Raw genomic sequence first — 17,438 nt, 5'->3', positions numbered from 1 at the left:
CACAGTTCTGAGAAAATAATAATTTGGACACATGAAACCCAGATTAACTTTTACTGGAATGATGGGAAGAGATAAGTATGGAGGAGGAGAGAAACATAATTCAAAGCACACCACATAATCTGTCAAACAAAGTGGAGGTAGCGTTGTGGAATGGGCATGTATGACTACTAGTGTTTAGTAATCATGTGACTGCTGATAGAAGTAGCAGAGTGTATTTTACAGTGTACAGAGCTCTCTGCTCAGAGACTGATCAGACAACGCTTTGCAGTGCGAATGGATGATGAAACAAAGCAAACTGCAAAGCAAACTGCAAAGCAACCTAAGAGTTTCTCACTACAAAGAAATGGGATGTTCTTCAATGACCAAGTCAGGTCACCTGATCTCAACCCAACAGAGCATGCTTTTTCAGTTATTAAATACAGAAACGAATGCAGAGACCCACAAACAAGCAGCAACTGAACATAGCTGTAGTAAAGGTCTGACAATATATCTCAAGGGAAGACACAAAGCATTTGGTGTGTCCATTTGGTGTGTACAGTCAGTGACTCCAAAAGATTTTCACTCAAGTATTACAAACAAATATAAAATTTGTTAATTTATCAAATTGGAAATAGGAGAATGTGTATAAAAATGACTGTAATTCTTAACCCCCTAAAAAGCCTTGAATTAAAGTTGAAAACATGCACTTCAGCATCATGTTTGAATTAAAAGCCGCTGTGTTTGTGTAAAGAAATTGTGTCATGTAGTTTCTAAACAGGAAATTACACTACAGAATAAAACTGTGGACTTTAACCTTATTTCTGGGATCTCATCATTGATGGTGCTGAGCAGGAGAGGGATGAGTTTGTGAAAATAAGAATATCTGTCTCTGAAGTGCAACAGCCAATCACCGACGACTGCAGTCACAGCTTTTCTCACCTGGATCCAAAGAGAGAATGATAGGGGGGCAAAATTCAGGATCTTCTAAACATAGACAAAATGGTTTTGAGTTTTAGGACAAAAATGTTAATCCATGGTCATGTTATTCCTGGAAGTTTTTCCCTCCAAAAAACTGAACCTGAGGTGAGTCGTCAAACAGTCTCTGCGCCAGGTGAGAGAGCACGTCATCCACTTTTTTCCCACTTCCATGCTGAATGACCGCCCCAGTGGCTTCGATGACAGAAACCCGTACCCGAGTGTGCTGATGAGCAATTGTCAACATGAGGGGCTTAATGAGACACTCGGCTTGCATGTGAAAGTGCTCTGAAGAGAGAGAAGGGAAAAGGATTGCAGTCCATTCAATTGTCTAACTGAAAGCTGGATCATGCAGTGATATAATACACAACTTATGATACATTATCATACCAAGTACAGTACTGTGAGAAGTATTTGCACTAATCCAGATTTATTTCCTCTTTTTTGGATACTTGTCAAACTTGGATGTTTCAGATCATCAAACAAATTTTAATATCAGACAAAGGTAACCTGAATAAATAGAAAGTGCATTTTAAAATGATAATTTCATTTACTAAGAAAAATAAGTAATTTAGGTAGAAAATTGAGCTTAATCACAGCCAATTAATGATTTAACCAGAAGCAAGCAATTCTTTTTCTCACAGGGCCAGGTAAGTTTAAATTGTTTTCCCCTTAATAAATGAAACCATCATTTACAAACAGCATTGTGCATTTACTCGGGTATTCTTTGTCTAATATTAACATTCATTTGACGATGTGAAACACGTCAGTGTGCCTACGGGATCTGTTCAGGCAAAACAAGCAACTACTGACTGCTCTAGTTGCCCAGCACAAAAACGTCACTCTTGCCATTTAATATAAGTGCGGAGGCACCTGCGCAGTACAGGAAAGAGAGCTGTTGGGCCCCAAACATGTCTGCGTGCTTCGAAACCATGGTAACCAGCTTTCTCCACAGCCACAACAAAACCCATTCACCAACCTGGCACACACTTCGCAAAGTTCACGGTGCACTTGCAGCTTTCACGTTTAACATCGGGGAAAGGGTCTACGATGGTTCTCTGCAGTATGTTGATCACTTCGCTCAGATAGGGTGCTAAATTCTTCCCGCACACTTCCACTATTAGAGTTAGCATTTCCACGGCCGACAGGCGAAGTTCCTCCGCCGGCTCCAGGATCTCCTTCTCCCCAAATCGCTGAGCCAAGCAGGGCATGAGATAAGGCAGCGATTCCTCCGGCTTCGGGACACATCGGATAAACTCTGTCAAAACCGCTATAGTAGTTTCTCTGCATCTTTCCATTGGGTCTGACAGGCATTTAAGGAGAGGCTTGATGAGGGAAGAAAAGACTTCCTGTAAGGCGCTGCTGGACAGTCCTTTATCAACCGTCTCCTTCTTGATCGCCTCCAGAGCTCTTTTTCTTGTCGCCTTGTTGTCTTCGTTCAGACAATTTAAATGTCGGGCGAGTCCTCTCAAAACTTCAGAGGAAGCATGCTCGTCTCCAGTCGCCATCGCCGCCATCTTGGCTGTCGTTATGGCAACCGGCATTCGCACGACAAACAAACGACTGCTTTACGATAGTTTCAGATTCAAAAATATGAAACTTTATTTACATTCGCAAACACAAGACTATCATGGTGGCATCTAGGGCTATTCAGATGTTTTCATATATTATTACAACAGACAGAAGAGATGTTCCAATACAAACACAAATTAAAGAACAAAAAATAGAAATCAATAAAATAATAATAATAATAATAAAAAAAAAACACTAAAACACACACACACACACACACACACAAACCCCCCCCCCCCCCCCCCCCCAATTAAAAGTTCACCAAATTGCCAAAACAGAATGAAAATGACATACACAATGATTTTATTTGAAGTCTCCCAGCTATACAAACTGTATATTCTGTAAATTAGCCAGGTTTGGCTTACAATTAAACTTACAATTGCGGTCAGACACTCATCATGGCCATAAATCTCATGGCTATTTGGAGATTTTAATGACTTCCTTAAACTGTTTGTTTTTCAGTGTTGGAATCCAATACAGTATACATTTATTTAGGATTTTCTCTAATCCATGCAGGTTCAAAAGTATACATACAAGCTCAAATACATACACTTGATAAGTGGTGCTGAAAGTACTGTGTCTTTAATTTGACATGGCCAAAGTCTATTAACTTCTCATCAGTGATCATGATGGACTGCTTATTTCTCTGACCAACACTCAAAACAACGGGAAAATCCACAGAACTCAGTGAAGATCTAAGAAGAATTGTAGATTTGCACAAGTTGGGAAGGTCTCTTGGAGCCAAATCTAAACAACTATGGGCAGAAATCTGTGCCATCAGAAACTGAATTTGAATAAGTTCAATTTGAATTTGAATTGCTCAGATTGAATCTGAATTGTAACTTGAATAAATGCTTTTGAAAACTGAATTTGAATTAGTCTAAATTGAAATTGAATTTATATTTTGAAAATGAATTGATTTGCTTTGAAACTGCATTTTATCCTTTAAAAATTCAGCTCTCGAATAATGACTACTTCACAATAATATTTTAACAGAAACATTTCTTATAAGCAGGATATATCACTGGATTCATAGATTACCTTTCCTACTGCAAATGTACACAAGCATGAGAAGCAAATAAAGAAAACAAATAGAAAACAATAACGATCTCAGATTCACTTTGGTGTTGTCATGGCAACCCACATAAACATTTCAGCGTCAGCTACAATATTTGTTTGTCAAAGCTGAATTCAGGGCAAACTACGCTAAATTAGCGTTTTTAGCTAACAGCTACAATAAGCACAAAAGTTACCTTATGGCTATCATTTGTTAACATGACGCTTGTTCTTATACATGTAATACATTTATTACCAACCTGAGAGTTCATCCGCTGGTCATTCGACATGACGAATGACTTCTGAAGTCTTAATTCAGCTCAACATGCTGTAGATTCCCGTCAGTAACACTTTCGGTCCGCTAGTAAAACGTAGTTCTATTAATCTGCGCTTGAACCGGAACCGGATGTAAGTTCCAAAAAACTGAATTTTGGAACTGAAATTGAATTGTAGAACTGAAACTGAATGGTGAGAAGTGAAACTGAAATTATTCGAGAGCTGAATTTTTAAAGGATAAAATTCAGTTTCAAAGCAAATCAATTCATTTTCAAAATATAAATTCAATTTCAAATTAGACTAATTCAAATTCAGTTTTCAAAAGCATTTATTCAAGTTACAATTCAGATTCAATCTGAGCAATTCAAATTCAAATTGAACTTATTCAAATTCAGTTTCTGATGGCACAGATTTCTGCCCAGAGAAATGACCACTTCAATTCACTTCAGTCAATTATGATCAACAAGAAGTATAGGATTCTTACTTCACAAGGAAGGACAATTTACACATATTGAACAATTTAAGTAGGTGTACAGTGGGGCAAAAAAGTATTTAGTCAGCCACCGATTGTGCAAGTTCCCCCACTTAAAATGATGACAGAGGTCAGTAATTTGCACCAGAGGTACACTTCAACTGTGAGAGACAGAATGTGAAAAAAAAAAAATCCATGAATCCACATGGTAGGATTTGTAAAGAATTTATTCGTAAATCAGGGTGGAAAATAAGTATTTGGTCACCTCAAACAAGGAAAATCTCTGGCTCTCACAGACCTGTAACGTCTTCTGTAAGAAGCTTTTCTGTCCCCCACTCGTTACCTGTATGAATGGCACCTGTTTGAACTCATCATCTGTATAAAAGACACCTGTCCACAGCCTCAAACAGTCAGACTCCAAACTCCACCATGACCATGACCAAAGAGCTTTCGAAGGACACCAGGAAAAGTATTGTAGACCTGCACCAGACTGGGAAGAGTGAATCTACAATAGGCAAGCAGCTTGGTGTGAAAAAATCAACTGTGGGAGCAATCATCAGAAAATGGAAGACATACAAGACCACTGATAATCTCCCTCGATCTGGGGCTCCACGCAAGATCTCATCCCGTGGGGTCAAAATGATCATGAGAACGGTGAGCAAAGATCCCAGAACCACACGGGGGGACCTGGTGAATGACCTGCAGAGAGCTGGGACCAAAGTGACAAAGGTCACCATCAGTAACACACTACAACGGCAGGGAATCAAATCCCGCAGTGCCAGACGTGTTCCGCTGCTGAAGCCAGTGCATGTCCAGGCCCGTCTGAAGTTTGCCAGAGAGCACATGGATGATACAGCAGAGGATTGGGAGAATGTCATGTGGTCAGATGAAACCAAAGTAGAACTTTTTGGTATAGACTCAACTCGTCGTGTTTGGAGGAAGAAGAATACTGAGTTGCATCCCAAGAACACCATACCTACTGTGAAGCATGGGGGTGGAAACATCATGCTATGGGGCTGTTTTTCTGCCAAGGGGACAGGACGACTGATCCGTGTTAAGGACAGAATGAATGGGGCCATGTATCGTGAGATTTTGAGCCAAAACCTCCTTCCATCAGTGAGAACTTTGAAGATGAAACGAGGCTGGGTCTTCCAACATGACAATGATCCAAAACACACCGCCCGGGCAACAAAGGAGTGGCTCCGTAAGAAGCATTTGAAAGTCCTGGAGTGGCCTAGCCAGTCTCCAGACCTCAACCCCATAGAAAATCTGTGGCGGGAGTTGAAAGTCCGTGTTGCTCGGCGACAGCCCCAAAACATCACTGCTCTCGAGAAGATCTGCATGGAGGAATGGGCCAAAATACCAGCTACTGTGTGTGCAAACCTGGTAAAGACCTATAGTAAACGTTTGACCTCTGTTATTGCCAACAAAGGTTATGTTACAAAGTATTGAGTTGTATTTTTGTTATTGACCAAATACTTATTTTCCACCCTAATTTACAAATAAATTCTTTACAAATCCTACCATGTGGATTTATGGATTTTTTTTTTTTTTTTTCACATTCTGTCTCTCACAGTTGAAGTGTACCTCTGGTGCAAATTACTGACCCCTGTCATCATTTTAGGTGGGGGAACTTGCACAATCGGTGGCTGACTAAATCCCTTTTTGCCCCACTGTATGTATATATTTGAGCCTTTATGTATACTTTATGTGGATTTAAAAAAAAAAAACAAAACCTCAAATTAAACTTGTGCACCCAGTTCTTGTTCTCTTCAGTCATTAGAGATGTATAATGTCCAGTCATTCCACCCTGAAAAAGAACAGATCAAAATCCCAAATTACCATGACATTCATGCCCATAATGAGTTTATGTAAACTTCAGACCAGAACTGCTGATAATTAGAAAGCTATTTGTGTAGTGCTTGTGTACACTGGAGTCAAAAGTCAAGAGACATGACAAAGGAAAGACACAGAGAGAGGTGGAGTGAGGTAATTAATTACCTATGTGTTTAACAAAACCGCCCCAACACAATAGATAATATAAACAAGTAAAAGCAAGGTATTATCAGTACTGCGGGTTTGTGAGTGCATAGGATAATCATATCACAAAAATATAATCACAATCATATAATGATATGACAATCATATGGCATGATAATATTTTATTATCAGTAATAATGAAGAATGGTGAACAAGGTGGACAACAAGCAAAAATGCATGATGGAGATGACCTTTTAAAAGTCTGAGAAAATGTGGGCGTTTTATATGAGAATATTCATAATGCAGAACCTTTGACACACTTATAACAGAACCAGGTGGCATTTGTTGGGGGGTTGGGCACAGAGACTAGTGTCTCAGTTTTAGATTAGAATGGTTTCTGAGGCTTTAAATCCAGTGTTATTTAGCCGTAGGACTAATCATGTGGTGGGAAAGCATGCATATACGTCATAAAAATGTGATATTAGGCCTGTAGCTGCAGAGCAGTGAGGGTGTAACCCCAAAGACTATGATGGAGACGTTCATACTTGGAAATGAACGCCTCTAAGTAATACTAATACTACTACTACTACTACTACTAATAATAATAATAGCAGCACAGTTCTTTTTTGTGTGGTTATTTCCTCTAAGGGTGTTTAATCTGTAAATGCGCTGCCGCGTGCTCGCTGGCCTCGAGAGAGCGCCGCTGCGGTCGAGGAGATGACAGATTGACGTCATCGAGACTGACGCAGAGCGAGCGAGAGGTAGCGGTGAGGCAGAGGCAGCAACAGCAGCATCCCAGCTAACGAAAGGCACCTCATCAATCTCTTACCAACCAGCGAGGTGTTTTTTCCTCCACAAATAACGGTAGGGACACGAGCGCGAGCAAGGACTGAACCGTGTCTACGAAATAGCGGTGGGGTGGTTTTAGACCGGGCTCGTGATGCTTTATGCTGTCGCCGTAATTCCCCCTTCGTTGTGGTTTGGTTGTCATTGTAAGGTTAGCAACTCTGGCTGTGTTAGCTGTGTATTGAATGCAGACGAGCAGGTGTTCGGTTTCATCACAAGCGCCACAGTTTACACAGTTAAAATTGTTCCGTGTGGACATCGCTGCTGGTGTATTTGTTGTGAATGAAGCTGCAGCCTGATGTCACCCTCAAAGTCATGCTCGAGTCTGGTTTATTATGCAGAAATAACGATACGGTTAACGTGATTTCCCTTTGAGGAAGTGATTCAGGGTAGTTAACTGTTAGCTAGCTACACCTGCCCAGCTTCCTGTCTTGATTTGAGACGTATTGCACAATTATCTGCAATCAGACATAGGCTACTAGCATTTGTTAGTAGTCATGTGTTGTTATATAATTACCATTGCCTCCACCTGCTGAAGTATTTAGTTTCACAAATAAAGGCACTACTTTCCAGTATTTCAATGTTCAGTCATGTTTATCCGCCACGAAAAATAGGCCGTGTTCCAGTGGACCTCCATTGATAGTAAGTTAAGTTCTGTTAGATGTGTTTACATTAACTTTTTTTTTTATCGGTTTCAATTACATTGATTTCAATTGAACTTTATTTATATAGCACCAAATCACAACAACAGTTGCCTCAAAGCACTTTATATTGCAAAGTAAAGACCCTGCAATGTTAGAGAGGAAACCCCAACAGTTATATGCCCCCCACCCCATGATCAAACATTGGGCGACAGTGGGAAGGAAAAACTTCCTTTTAACAGGGAGAAACTTCTAGCAGAACTGGAGTCAGAGAGGGACAGCCATCTGCTATAACCAGTTGTGGGCAAGGAGAAGAAGTCAGGAAAAAAAACACCGTGGAAGAGTGTAATAATAATAATAATGGTTACATACAAAGTTGTGTATAAACACATAGTGGTGAGGGAAGAAAAAATGCTTAGTGAATCATTGCCCCTAGCCCCCAGCAACCTAGGCCTATTCCAGCAAACTGCTCTGTAGGGGTGATATAGTACTATGAGGTCTTTAAGATAAAGCACGGTCTGATTAATCAAGATCTTCTAACAAACAGACACAAGAGTTACACTTCTTTTCAACCATCTAGAAGCAGATGATAATATCCTCTATCTTTAGAATCTGTAACTTTATATTCTAAACACAAATGTATATTTTTAGGACAAACACTTGAAAATTGTTAGTGGCAGTAATAACAAGATCAGATTGTCTATTTTGGGCAATCTTCTAAATTAAAACATTCTACCTAGTTCTACAACTTATAGATTTGCTTTGTTATTTATACTTATATTTTGTTTAGTAAAGGGAATAAACTGGCAACAGCCTCTGTTGTCACAAAACGTCATACCTTGCTCGCAGGGTTGCCTTTTTGTGCAAGAAGTATAAAAAAAAACTGGTGAAATTTTAAGTCACCTGCTTCCCACGATCTATTCCCCCTCCAAATCTCTCCCCTGTGTCCGTCATATCTCATTATACACTCCTCATTTTGCCCCTCCTTCTATTTTTCTGCTCTCCTCAGCCCTCTTCTCCCCCCCGCTACATTGTTCTCCCTGCTATCCTCCTCTGGCTTCCCTGCCCTCCTCTCATGGTCCACCCTGTTTCTCTCCCACTGCCACAGAGATAAAAGATAAGATGGCCACCTCCTCCTCCACTCTGGAAGAAGACGAAAGTTTGAAGGGCTGTGAAATTTTCGTGCAGAAGCACAACATCCAGCAGATCCTCAAAGAGTGCATTGTGAACCTCTGCATCGCTAAGCCTGAGCGTCCTATGAAGTTCCTGCGGGAGCATTTTGAAAAGCTGGAGAAGGTTGGTGATGACAAAGTTTTGAGAGTCTCTGTGTCTAATGTGTGGAAACTGTTTTTTTTTTTTTAATGGGGTGACTTTGGGTTAATTGTGATTGTATTACGTGACATGCACTTTTCCTGCAGTGTAACTCTATTTGTGGATAATAATGATAGTAATGTGGCTGGTTTGAATGAAGTAGTCTTAAGCTGAATCACATAAGGTGGAATTCTTTTTGAAATCAACATCTTCTGTAACTTGCTGGTATTGTATGTGTTTGTGAGGAAAATACACCTTCTTTTTTGGCCTCCTAATTTGTTACATTACATCTGCTCACCCAACGTTTGTACTACTGTATGAATACGTCAGTACCATCCCAGTTAGTTAGAGCATTAAAAACAGACGGTGCCCAAATTATTATCTTGGACTTTTCATTTTCCATCTCATAATAGGAGAATCCATTAGGGAATGCAAGAGGAGCACCCAGTGTCCCGCTTGCAGACTCAGACAGCAGACTTTTTGTATTTGCCCATCTCACTCTCTCAGTCTGTCTGTCTGTCTCTGAGCAGGGAGACAAAAGAGATGGCACATCCATTAAAAGATTAGAGGAGAGTTGGCTGTTTTGAATACAGACAAATGAAAGATCAGAGCTAGAAAACAGGTTAAAACAGGGGGTAATCTTTGTAGCTCAGTCCCTGTAGCTTAAACGCAACGTGACTGCTCAGTGTGTGTGTGTGTGTGTGTGTGTGTGTGTGTGTATGCATCTGGCACTAGTACAGCAGTAAGATGTTTTTACAAAAAAGTTGCTTCCTTAAGTCTTCCTTTATTTATAAGACGCTTGTTGAGTTAAATTAACTGAACGGAAGCACATAAAAAAGTTCAAATGTTTCAACCCTCTCTGAAGTGTCATACCTCAAATGCAAATGAAGCACTCTCCAAACTAGGGAATATTTTGGAGCATTTAGCTTAAATGGATGTACTTTCTTGGTGTTTGGCTTCGATCATTCGGAGAATCGTGCGTTTGGGCAGTTCATTCATAAGCAGATCATAGGATTTGTGTGTTTGAACAATGGGCTTTACTCTTACAAGTGGTTCATTAAGATGTGTTATTTGGGACTGAAGGCTATTAATGGTGGTCTCAGGAGGGCTTTGCTTTAGAAATGCATTTCCAACAAGAGAAGTTATCGCGAAGAGAGATCAGATAGAGCTGATAGTGATTCTCACCATGCTCATGTCCGGGTGAAGGTATCCATCTTTCTTCTGTAGGTATGTATGTGTGTTTGTGTGTGTGTGTTTTGCACTGTCTTTGTAAGAATGACTGGATTACACTTAATTCTAAATGCTTGACTAAGAATTTCCCCTCACATTCAAGAAAATGTCTTGTGTTCAGTTGGTTATTACCCTGGCTTGTTTTTGTTTTTTAAAAATCTCTTTTAATACTATAGTTTTAATCTTTAGGACTGAATCAACAACAATGACAAAGTTCAAGGTCAAGCAGGGCTCTTTAGCTTGTATGTCCTGAAATTGTTGGTGTATTTGCGTCTTAAGAACAAAGAGCAGCAAGTTGAGGTCAAGCAGCGTTAGAGTCAAAACGAGAACACTGTTGATATTAGAGCTGCTGCTGGTGTTGATGGGGACTGTAATGCTGCATAGCCAGAGAGGCAGCATGAATACAAATCAATGTGATAGAGCTCAGCAGAAACAAGCTGTTTGTGCATCACCTTGTGTGTATCCCATTACAATAACAACCTATCATGTTAAGAAAAGACATACTGCACAGTGTGTAAGAAATAGGGATACATTTGACATGAGTGTTTTGTACATGTTTTACATCATTAATAAGTATGTGATCTAAAGTGCTATTCTTCTTAGAGGGAAAGAAATATGAAAGAGAATTATTGTAATACCTAAATAGTGAGCATAGAAAAGAGGATATAATTAATACAAGCTGTAAAAGTGGCTGGATGGAGTAAATGCATGCAACATGCAGGACTGTATAAATGTATACAGTCATTGTGAATGACAGGAGCCTTGAGGCGGCTGTTGTTGTGATTTGGCGCTATATAAATAAAATTGAATTGAATTGAACTATGCAGTACATATCCATCAAAAGTCTTTATAATAAGTAGGGGTGTGGGTAAGAAATATATACAGCATAATATTGAAATATTTTGAATGAAAATACGTTTTCTTAATTAAATTAAAATACTCTGGGGATATTAAGTGTATGAGATGAGCCTTCTTGTTCAATTATCCTGAGATGATGCTAGTTGGGGAACTATCGAATTGGCTCAACAAAAAGCCATCAAACACTGGGCACACTTAACTTGACAAAGCTACCTTGTAATACTGAGCAAGCTCTGTGCTGAGTCCCAAAAGTAAAAATAGGATAGCAACCTCCTTGCGTTAGCAGAAAAATTGGTGGTTGCTTGGTGATTATATTATACATTCTGGGACTGATTGCAACCTGTGGTAAGTAAATGGTTGCTCATTGCTTGAGTGATCACAAAGCGATTGTACAGGTTGCTTGATAGGAGGCAACCTTTCTGCAAACAATCACAGTCTGACTTGGGTTGGCTGCTATCATCTTCAGAGGGACGGTCCAAGATTTGCAAATAATTATTATCTAATTTATAAATGCAGACTGACTATCAACATGTTGCCATTTTTATCAATGAGTACAACATGACTCAGCAGCCTGCCAGCTGGTTGTAATCTGGTTATATTTCTGTAGAACGGGAAGGCAGCAGAGCACAACTGTAATAGTTAAATGTGAATTTCTGTTAAGTGTGAATTTCTTTCTATGCACACAGCAACATATGTGGTTTTCGATGTTTTATCACAGGTAATTGCTTTATCATCAGAAACAGATTGCATGTAATTACAAACTTGATCGACAAAGTTTAACTTTGAGGGCATTCGCAGTTGAAACAGTATTGTCAGAGCTGTGGGTTACATGCAGCACTTGACCAACTTGCAACCATCTTTGGACTTTTATTATAATATAAGGGAGTAGAAATTTCCCACTGTTCAGTCCTCCCCACTGCAGACCAAGTGTTTTCTGCAGCAAACATCCGATATTATAATTAAAAGCACAATAGCCTGACTGTTCAAATGATTGTAAAACAAAAAAAACAATATTTAATTTCTCTTTACATGACAGACGGTTTAATTTTTTGAGGAAAAAGGAAAAGTGCCTCAAAATCAAGAAGATACCAGTGATTTTTACATGTCTTTTACATAAATGTTTTCTGTCAATGTGAACTTTAAATTTTAGATTGTGTTTGTGAGGTTCCTGTGTGGCAATTACAAGGACATGGCCCTGTGATCATTGGTTATCATTGTGTAACTGTGTGCAAGGTCAAAAAAGCATCTTTGTACGGTAACAAGCATATATTTTATTGCTCTAGCTGCAGTAGTTGAATTGTTATGTTGTTGAATGTTGGTCTGTGAAATCACTCGGTGTAAACAAGTGGTTCGAATAAACAAAAAAAACTGCAGACTTGCAGTCCTCTTTCGCCGACAGTTGCCCAACATGGTTCCAGTCAAGCCATCCAAATCTGTGCTTGTGCTGTGAGGTCAGTCATTTGTGGAACTGAAACAGGCCATGTTTTGGTGACCCAGTTATCTGAGAGGCTTATTGTGTTTCTTTTCTTCTTGCTCACTGTAACTTTGAGGACAGTATTTCATTCAACAAGCCATATCCATTTAATCGGAATTTAGGGCTGCCTTTCTATGTTTGCTAAAAAATATTCATCTTCATGTTTCAAAGTGGACATTTTTCACAGCAGAAGGCCACAAACAGAGGTAGAATATTTTAAAAGCTAAACAAATACAGAAATTGAAATATTTTTCACCACCTGCAGTGTCTGGTCCCTGATCAGGCAGCCTTTTAGAGCCGAATGCTTTTGCTACAGATAATAGAAAAAAAACAACCTTGCCATGCCATCTTTTGGTATATTTCAGCCTCCCTGATTGCGTGTTTCTTTGTCTTCTCTCACCACCAGTTTGTCAGCACTGCTCGCCCACTAGAGGCGGTAACCTAGGCAACAATAGTGGAGAGAAGGACTGTAGTCGATCCTGTGTTCAATAAGCTCTTTTATTCACAAGTTTATCCCCTTTGTCCTCTAATGTGTCCACTTTTTTTTTCTTCTTGTCTCTGTGCCAATTAGATCACTGGGGTATTCATTCTCCTCTTTTTCCAGACCTCGTCAGACCTAACCTCATATCTGCAGAGGATCAGTTTCATACAGCACAGCAATCTTATCTGGAAAATCTTTTCTCTGTTATCTACTCTCCTCTCTTCTTCTTTGGTGTTGCTTTCTTTCTTTCTTTCTTTCTTTCTTTCTTTCTTTCTTTCTTTCTTTCTTTCTTTCTTTCTTTCTTTCTTTCTTTCTTTCTTTCTTTCTTTCTTTCTTTCTTTCTTTCTTTGAGAATCACACAAAATCATTAGTCTGACAAGTTTGTTTCTGACTTTTGTTTTGAGGTAATAACACATCTTTTGTTCACAGCTGACATTGTGAATGTGGAAATAACAGCCATCTCTCTCCCTTTCATCCTGTCTATTTATGTATGGTAATGATGCCTTTGATCTCTACAATAGTAGCTTTGGATGGTGTTCTCATCTGCCATCTCTATGAGATCAGCTTAGTGTGTAATTGGAGAGAAATGAGCTTAATTTTGGCACATAGTACAAAAAGACAAAAGATTATTTCCATGCCACGTTAGCTGACATTTCCCCCCCCTGTTATTTAACAGAAATAGGTTAGAGTTGTTTCTTGTTAACACAGAAAGCTATTATAAGATTACCAGTCTTTTGACATTAGGGCTCCCAAACAGTGATTAAAAATAATTACTTTCTAATACAATGGGCTGATTGTCCTTTGAGAACCCATAGAGAAGTCTATTTTAGATGGTTAAATGAATGCTGGACTAACCTAGAAATCTCATGAGTCTCCCAGGTTGCAGGTCTGTCTGAAAGCAGCACTTTATAATAGTGCCAGGAGATAATGTGTTAGTGTGAATTTATCACTTAGAATGAAACGGGCAGCTGGAAGCACAGATGTTTTATTGAATTTGTTATGTTGCATCTTCACTTAGCTTAATAGTGTTTTTTTGTTTTTTGGCATTTTTGGTGCAACTGCTGTTGCTGGTTTTGTTTAACAAACATCCAATATGGAACACCTGGATAGCTTCACTCTTTCTCCTTTACTTTCCATGAGAACATATTTGATGACTTAGGTTGTGTCTCACTCATACTTGTGCAGTTCTTGCTGCAGCCATGTAGAAGTCAGTGCTTTGATCTTTACATAACATGCCACCTGTGCTGGCAACTAAATGTTCAGCACAACGCCAGCCGTGACTCCTCGACTCCATCTGTATGTCTGGCAATCACTCATGCCTTAGCACTGTTCTGTTAACTCTTATTTTCACATCTTATAGCAGTTTCCTTGTTGTGGTTCATTTTTATTGTTATTATATATTTGTTCATTGCAGTGCCTGTTAATTGCAGAACATTTGTGGAATCTTTCCATTAATATCTTGTTTGGGTATGGTTAGATATGCCCAGCTGCTGTTATTGAAGACTTTTGGGTTATTCTGAGCAATTTGAACATTCATCACATTTATTTTGAAATAGGAAAAATAGTTGACAAACTCCACACTACATACCAATGCTATTTTTTCTTTTTTTTTTTGAGTGATCTGACTCATAACTTGTCTCAGCTTCTGTCTGATTATGTTTACCTCTTTGTTGTTGTTTTTGTGGTAAATCTTGTTGTCAGAATGACTCATCATGCATTTCTACGAAAAAGTATTTGACCTCCTGGTTCATTATTTTTGGCATATTTTTCAGACTTACGTTTCAGATCAGTAAACAAATTTTAACATTAGACAAAGATAACACAAGTTAATACAAAATACAGTTTTTAAATGATGGGATAAAAAGCTTATTAAGGGATAAAAGCTATGAAAACCTACGAATTCTGCCCTCTACCAGAAAATCCAGAAGAAGAATGTTTGGACATCAGTTCATGCCCTGAAGCTCAAGCACACTCTGCAGGAAAATGATCAGAAACACCCCAGCAAGTCCATCTTTTAACAGCTCAGAAAAAACAAAGTGTTCTAGTCAAGTTTTTGCAGCAGAATAGCGGGCTCAAAATTCCTCCACAGTGATGTGACACATTAATTACCAGTTATTGTTAAATACTTGAGTGCAGTTCTTGCTGCCAAGGGTGGCACAATCAGTTAGGGCTGGGTAGGTTTGGATACCTTTTTTTTCCCCCTTAATGAAATAAACACTGATTTTAAAATAGTGTTTTGTATTCATTCGCCTTATCTCTGTGTAATATTAAAATTTGTTTAATAATCTGAAAAATTTAAATGTGACAAATATGTTTGTCGCACACTGTCGTTTTAAAGGGTTCTCCTGTCCCTGTTGCCCCTCATTATTTGATTTTTTTTCTACTTTTCTTCTGTCTTGTATCATCAGACATCTACTCTTGGTAACCCTGCAGATGACTCATTGAAATAACAATAAATTTAGGTATATTAACCCACTATATTTATTAATTAAATTAACTTTTGTTTTTTAATCTCATCGCAATGAGAGAACAACATCATCCATGTTTGATCTAAGCGTGGACAACTTGCCCCTATTTTAAAAGTGTAGTTGCAGCTAACCAGCTAACTTCATCCCTTCCTTTCTTGAGTTCCCTCCTGGTTAGATCATGATTGTGGTCGTCCTTCCCAGTGAATCTCTCTTCACACGTCTGACAAGCTCTCTCTTGCAGCTTGGACTGCATATCGTGATGTTAGTGTTTGTTCAACAGTAGGAGATCTGATTCATTCAGTTTTAACTAGCCTCCAGGCGTAATTGTTTCTTTGGATCTTAGGGCTTCTAACTTGTAAATGTAAATTAAACACAGGCCTTTTAGGCATTAAATTTATGTGTTTTTGATTTGAGCTGTTTTTGGCTGTGTTAATATAAGCTTTGAAACATGCATTAAAACAAAAATCTTTTCTTTTAGCAACAGAAGCTGATTCTGGATTGAGAAGTAATGTGATATTTGTATCTCTTTGCAAAGGGGCTAGTGTTGCGATGATTTTTCATTGCGTCGTCGTCATATGTCAAGTAAAACAAACGTGCCACATCTCCTTCCGTTTGCATTATGAGAGAGAGTTCCTCACTCTCTGTCATTGGATCAGTCAATCAGTTGCTGTCTCCCCTTCCTATGTAAAATGAGAAGGCTTTCAGTGCTGTTGGCTATTCAGCTGTCACCAGAACCTATCATAACAACTCCACCAGTCCCTTCGAAGGGCTCTGATTGACAATTCGTCAGAAGGGTTTGACTGTTTGTTGAGTCTGCTGAAAACATTTAGAGGAGTATTATGAGTAGCTTTGGATCATCTACCCTATCATCTGCTTTCCTTTTTGTTTCTTTTACTTTGCCCCTGCCGTCATTATATTCTTTTTAAGATCAGTCTCCATTTGTGTAATTAAGTTTGATTGCACTAGAAGTGGGTGGATCAAACTAAGTATTGATAATACCAATACCAACACTGATATTTGATTGATACCAGATCTATACTAGCGCAAAAGCCCAGTTTCAAAATACCTAAAAATCTAAAAGTTGTGTTTTTTTTGTGTTAACTAGTTTTATGGAAAGTAAAAGTAGAGTATTAATATTGGCGATACTGTTCCTGTATTCACTTGATATTGGATGGATACAAAGTTCAACCAGCCTAGAAAGTTCAATCCATTTCAGCATCACAAACAATACTATGTGCCATGTGTGTCAAGAAGTTCTAAAGTTTTCCATCATAGGCGTAATTAGTACCTCCAGCTTCTGTGTTCATTTGTCACCACTATGTTAAATGGAGGGTACTCTGTCAGATCAGTCTAGCTTTCGTGCACTCACCTGGACTTAAACCTCCTCCTATCTACCTCACCCTGGTCCCTGACAGGTAAGTCGGACCCCCAGCCCTCACTTTATGATGGTCCTTCTTTGTCTTCTTTTACTGGCCTTTCACCTTCACTTTTCCTCTACCACTTTTCCTCTTTCTGTGAAAGACGTTATTTTCACAAGGCTTACATGCTTATTTCAGTAGTTAGTCAATGTTACATTTAGAAATATGACTTGTGAAGCAGTCATTTCTTTGCTATCACTAAAAATGGCTATCATTACTCAGGATATTGTTTTTTCCCCCAAAGAAAGTCAATTAAATTCAATCAAAAATATATGTATCTCAATTTTTTGTCAATTGACTGGAGTTTTAGCTGCAAAAGATCCAGTTTTTAATTTGGACTTAAGCTGCATAGTTCAGTCTAAAATACTAAGTGTAGTATAAGCTGACGGTGCTAACATACT

The 17,438-nt window shown here is 38.8% G+C and overlaps 2 protein-coding genes across 5 annotated transcripts in view; one reads left to right on the top strand and one right to left on the bottom strand.

Moving 5' to 3' along the window:
• The window catches only part of dnaaf5 (dynein axonemal assembly factor 5), a 30,961-nt gene extending 28,466 nt beyond the window's left edge, over positions 1-2,495 (bottom strand). Inside the window, exons 1-3 of the mRNA XM_014408904.2 lie at positions 1,934-2,495; positions 1,058-1,242; positions 794-918 (exon numbers count right to left, since the gene is read on the bottom strand). Of these exons, the coding sequence (XP_014264390.2) occupies positions 794-918; positions 1,058-1,242; positions 1,934-2,471 (848 nt within the window). The 5' untranslated portion in view covers positions 2,472-2,495. The remainder of the gene's footprint in view (positions 1-793; positions 919-1,057; positions 1,243-1,933) is intronic.
• A 4,509-nt stretch (positions 2,496-7,004) lies between these two features.
• Positions 7,005-17,438, top strand: part of prkar1b (protein kinase, cAMP-dependent, regulatory, type I, beta) — a 66,387-nt gene continuing 55,953 nt past the window's right edge. The window contains exons 1-2 of one of the 4 annotated variants that reach the window (XM_004559363.5): positions 7,005-7,174; positions 8,906-9,093. In XM_004559363.5, the coding sequence (XP_004559420.1) occupies positions 8,920-9,093 (174 nt within the window). In that variant the 5' untranslated portion in view covers positions 7,005-7,174; positions 8,906-8,919. Of the gene's footprint in view, positions 7,175-7,653; positions 7,799-8,806; positions 9,094-10,272; positions 10,336-17,438 lie in introns of those variants that run through there. The other 3 variants (XM_076883196.1, XM_076883198.1, XM_076883199.1) reach the window with 3 other exon arrangements.

This window comes from Maylandia zebra, linkage group LG4, assembly GCF_041146795.1.
Source record: "Maylandia zebra isolate NMK-2024a linkage group LG4, Mzebra_GT3a, whole genome shotgun sequence".
NCBI classification, from domain to species: Eukaryota; Metazoa; Chordata; class Actinopteri; order Cichliformes; family Cichlidae; genus Maylandia; species Maylandia zebra.
This window is presented reverse-complemented; position numbering and strand designations above follow the sequence as displayed.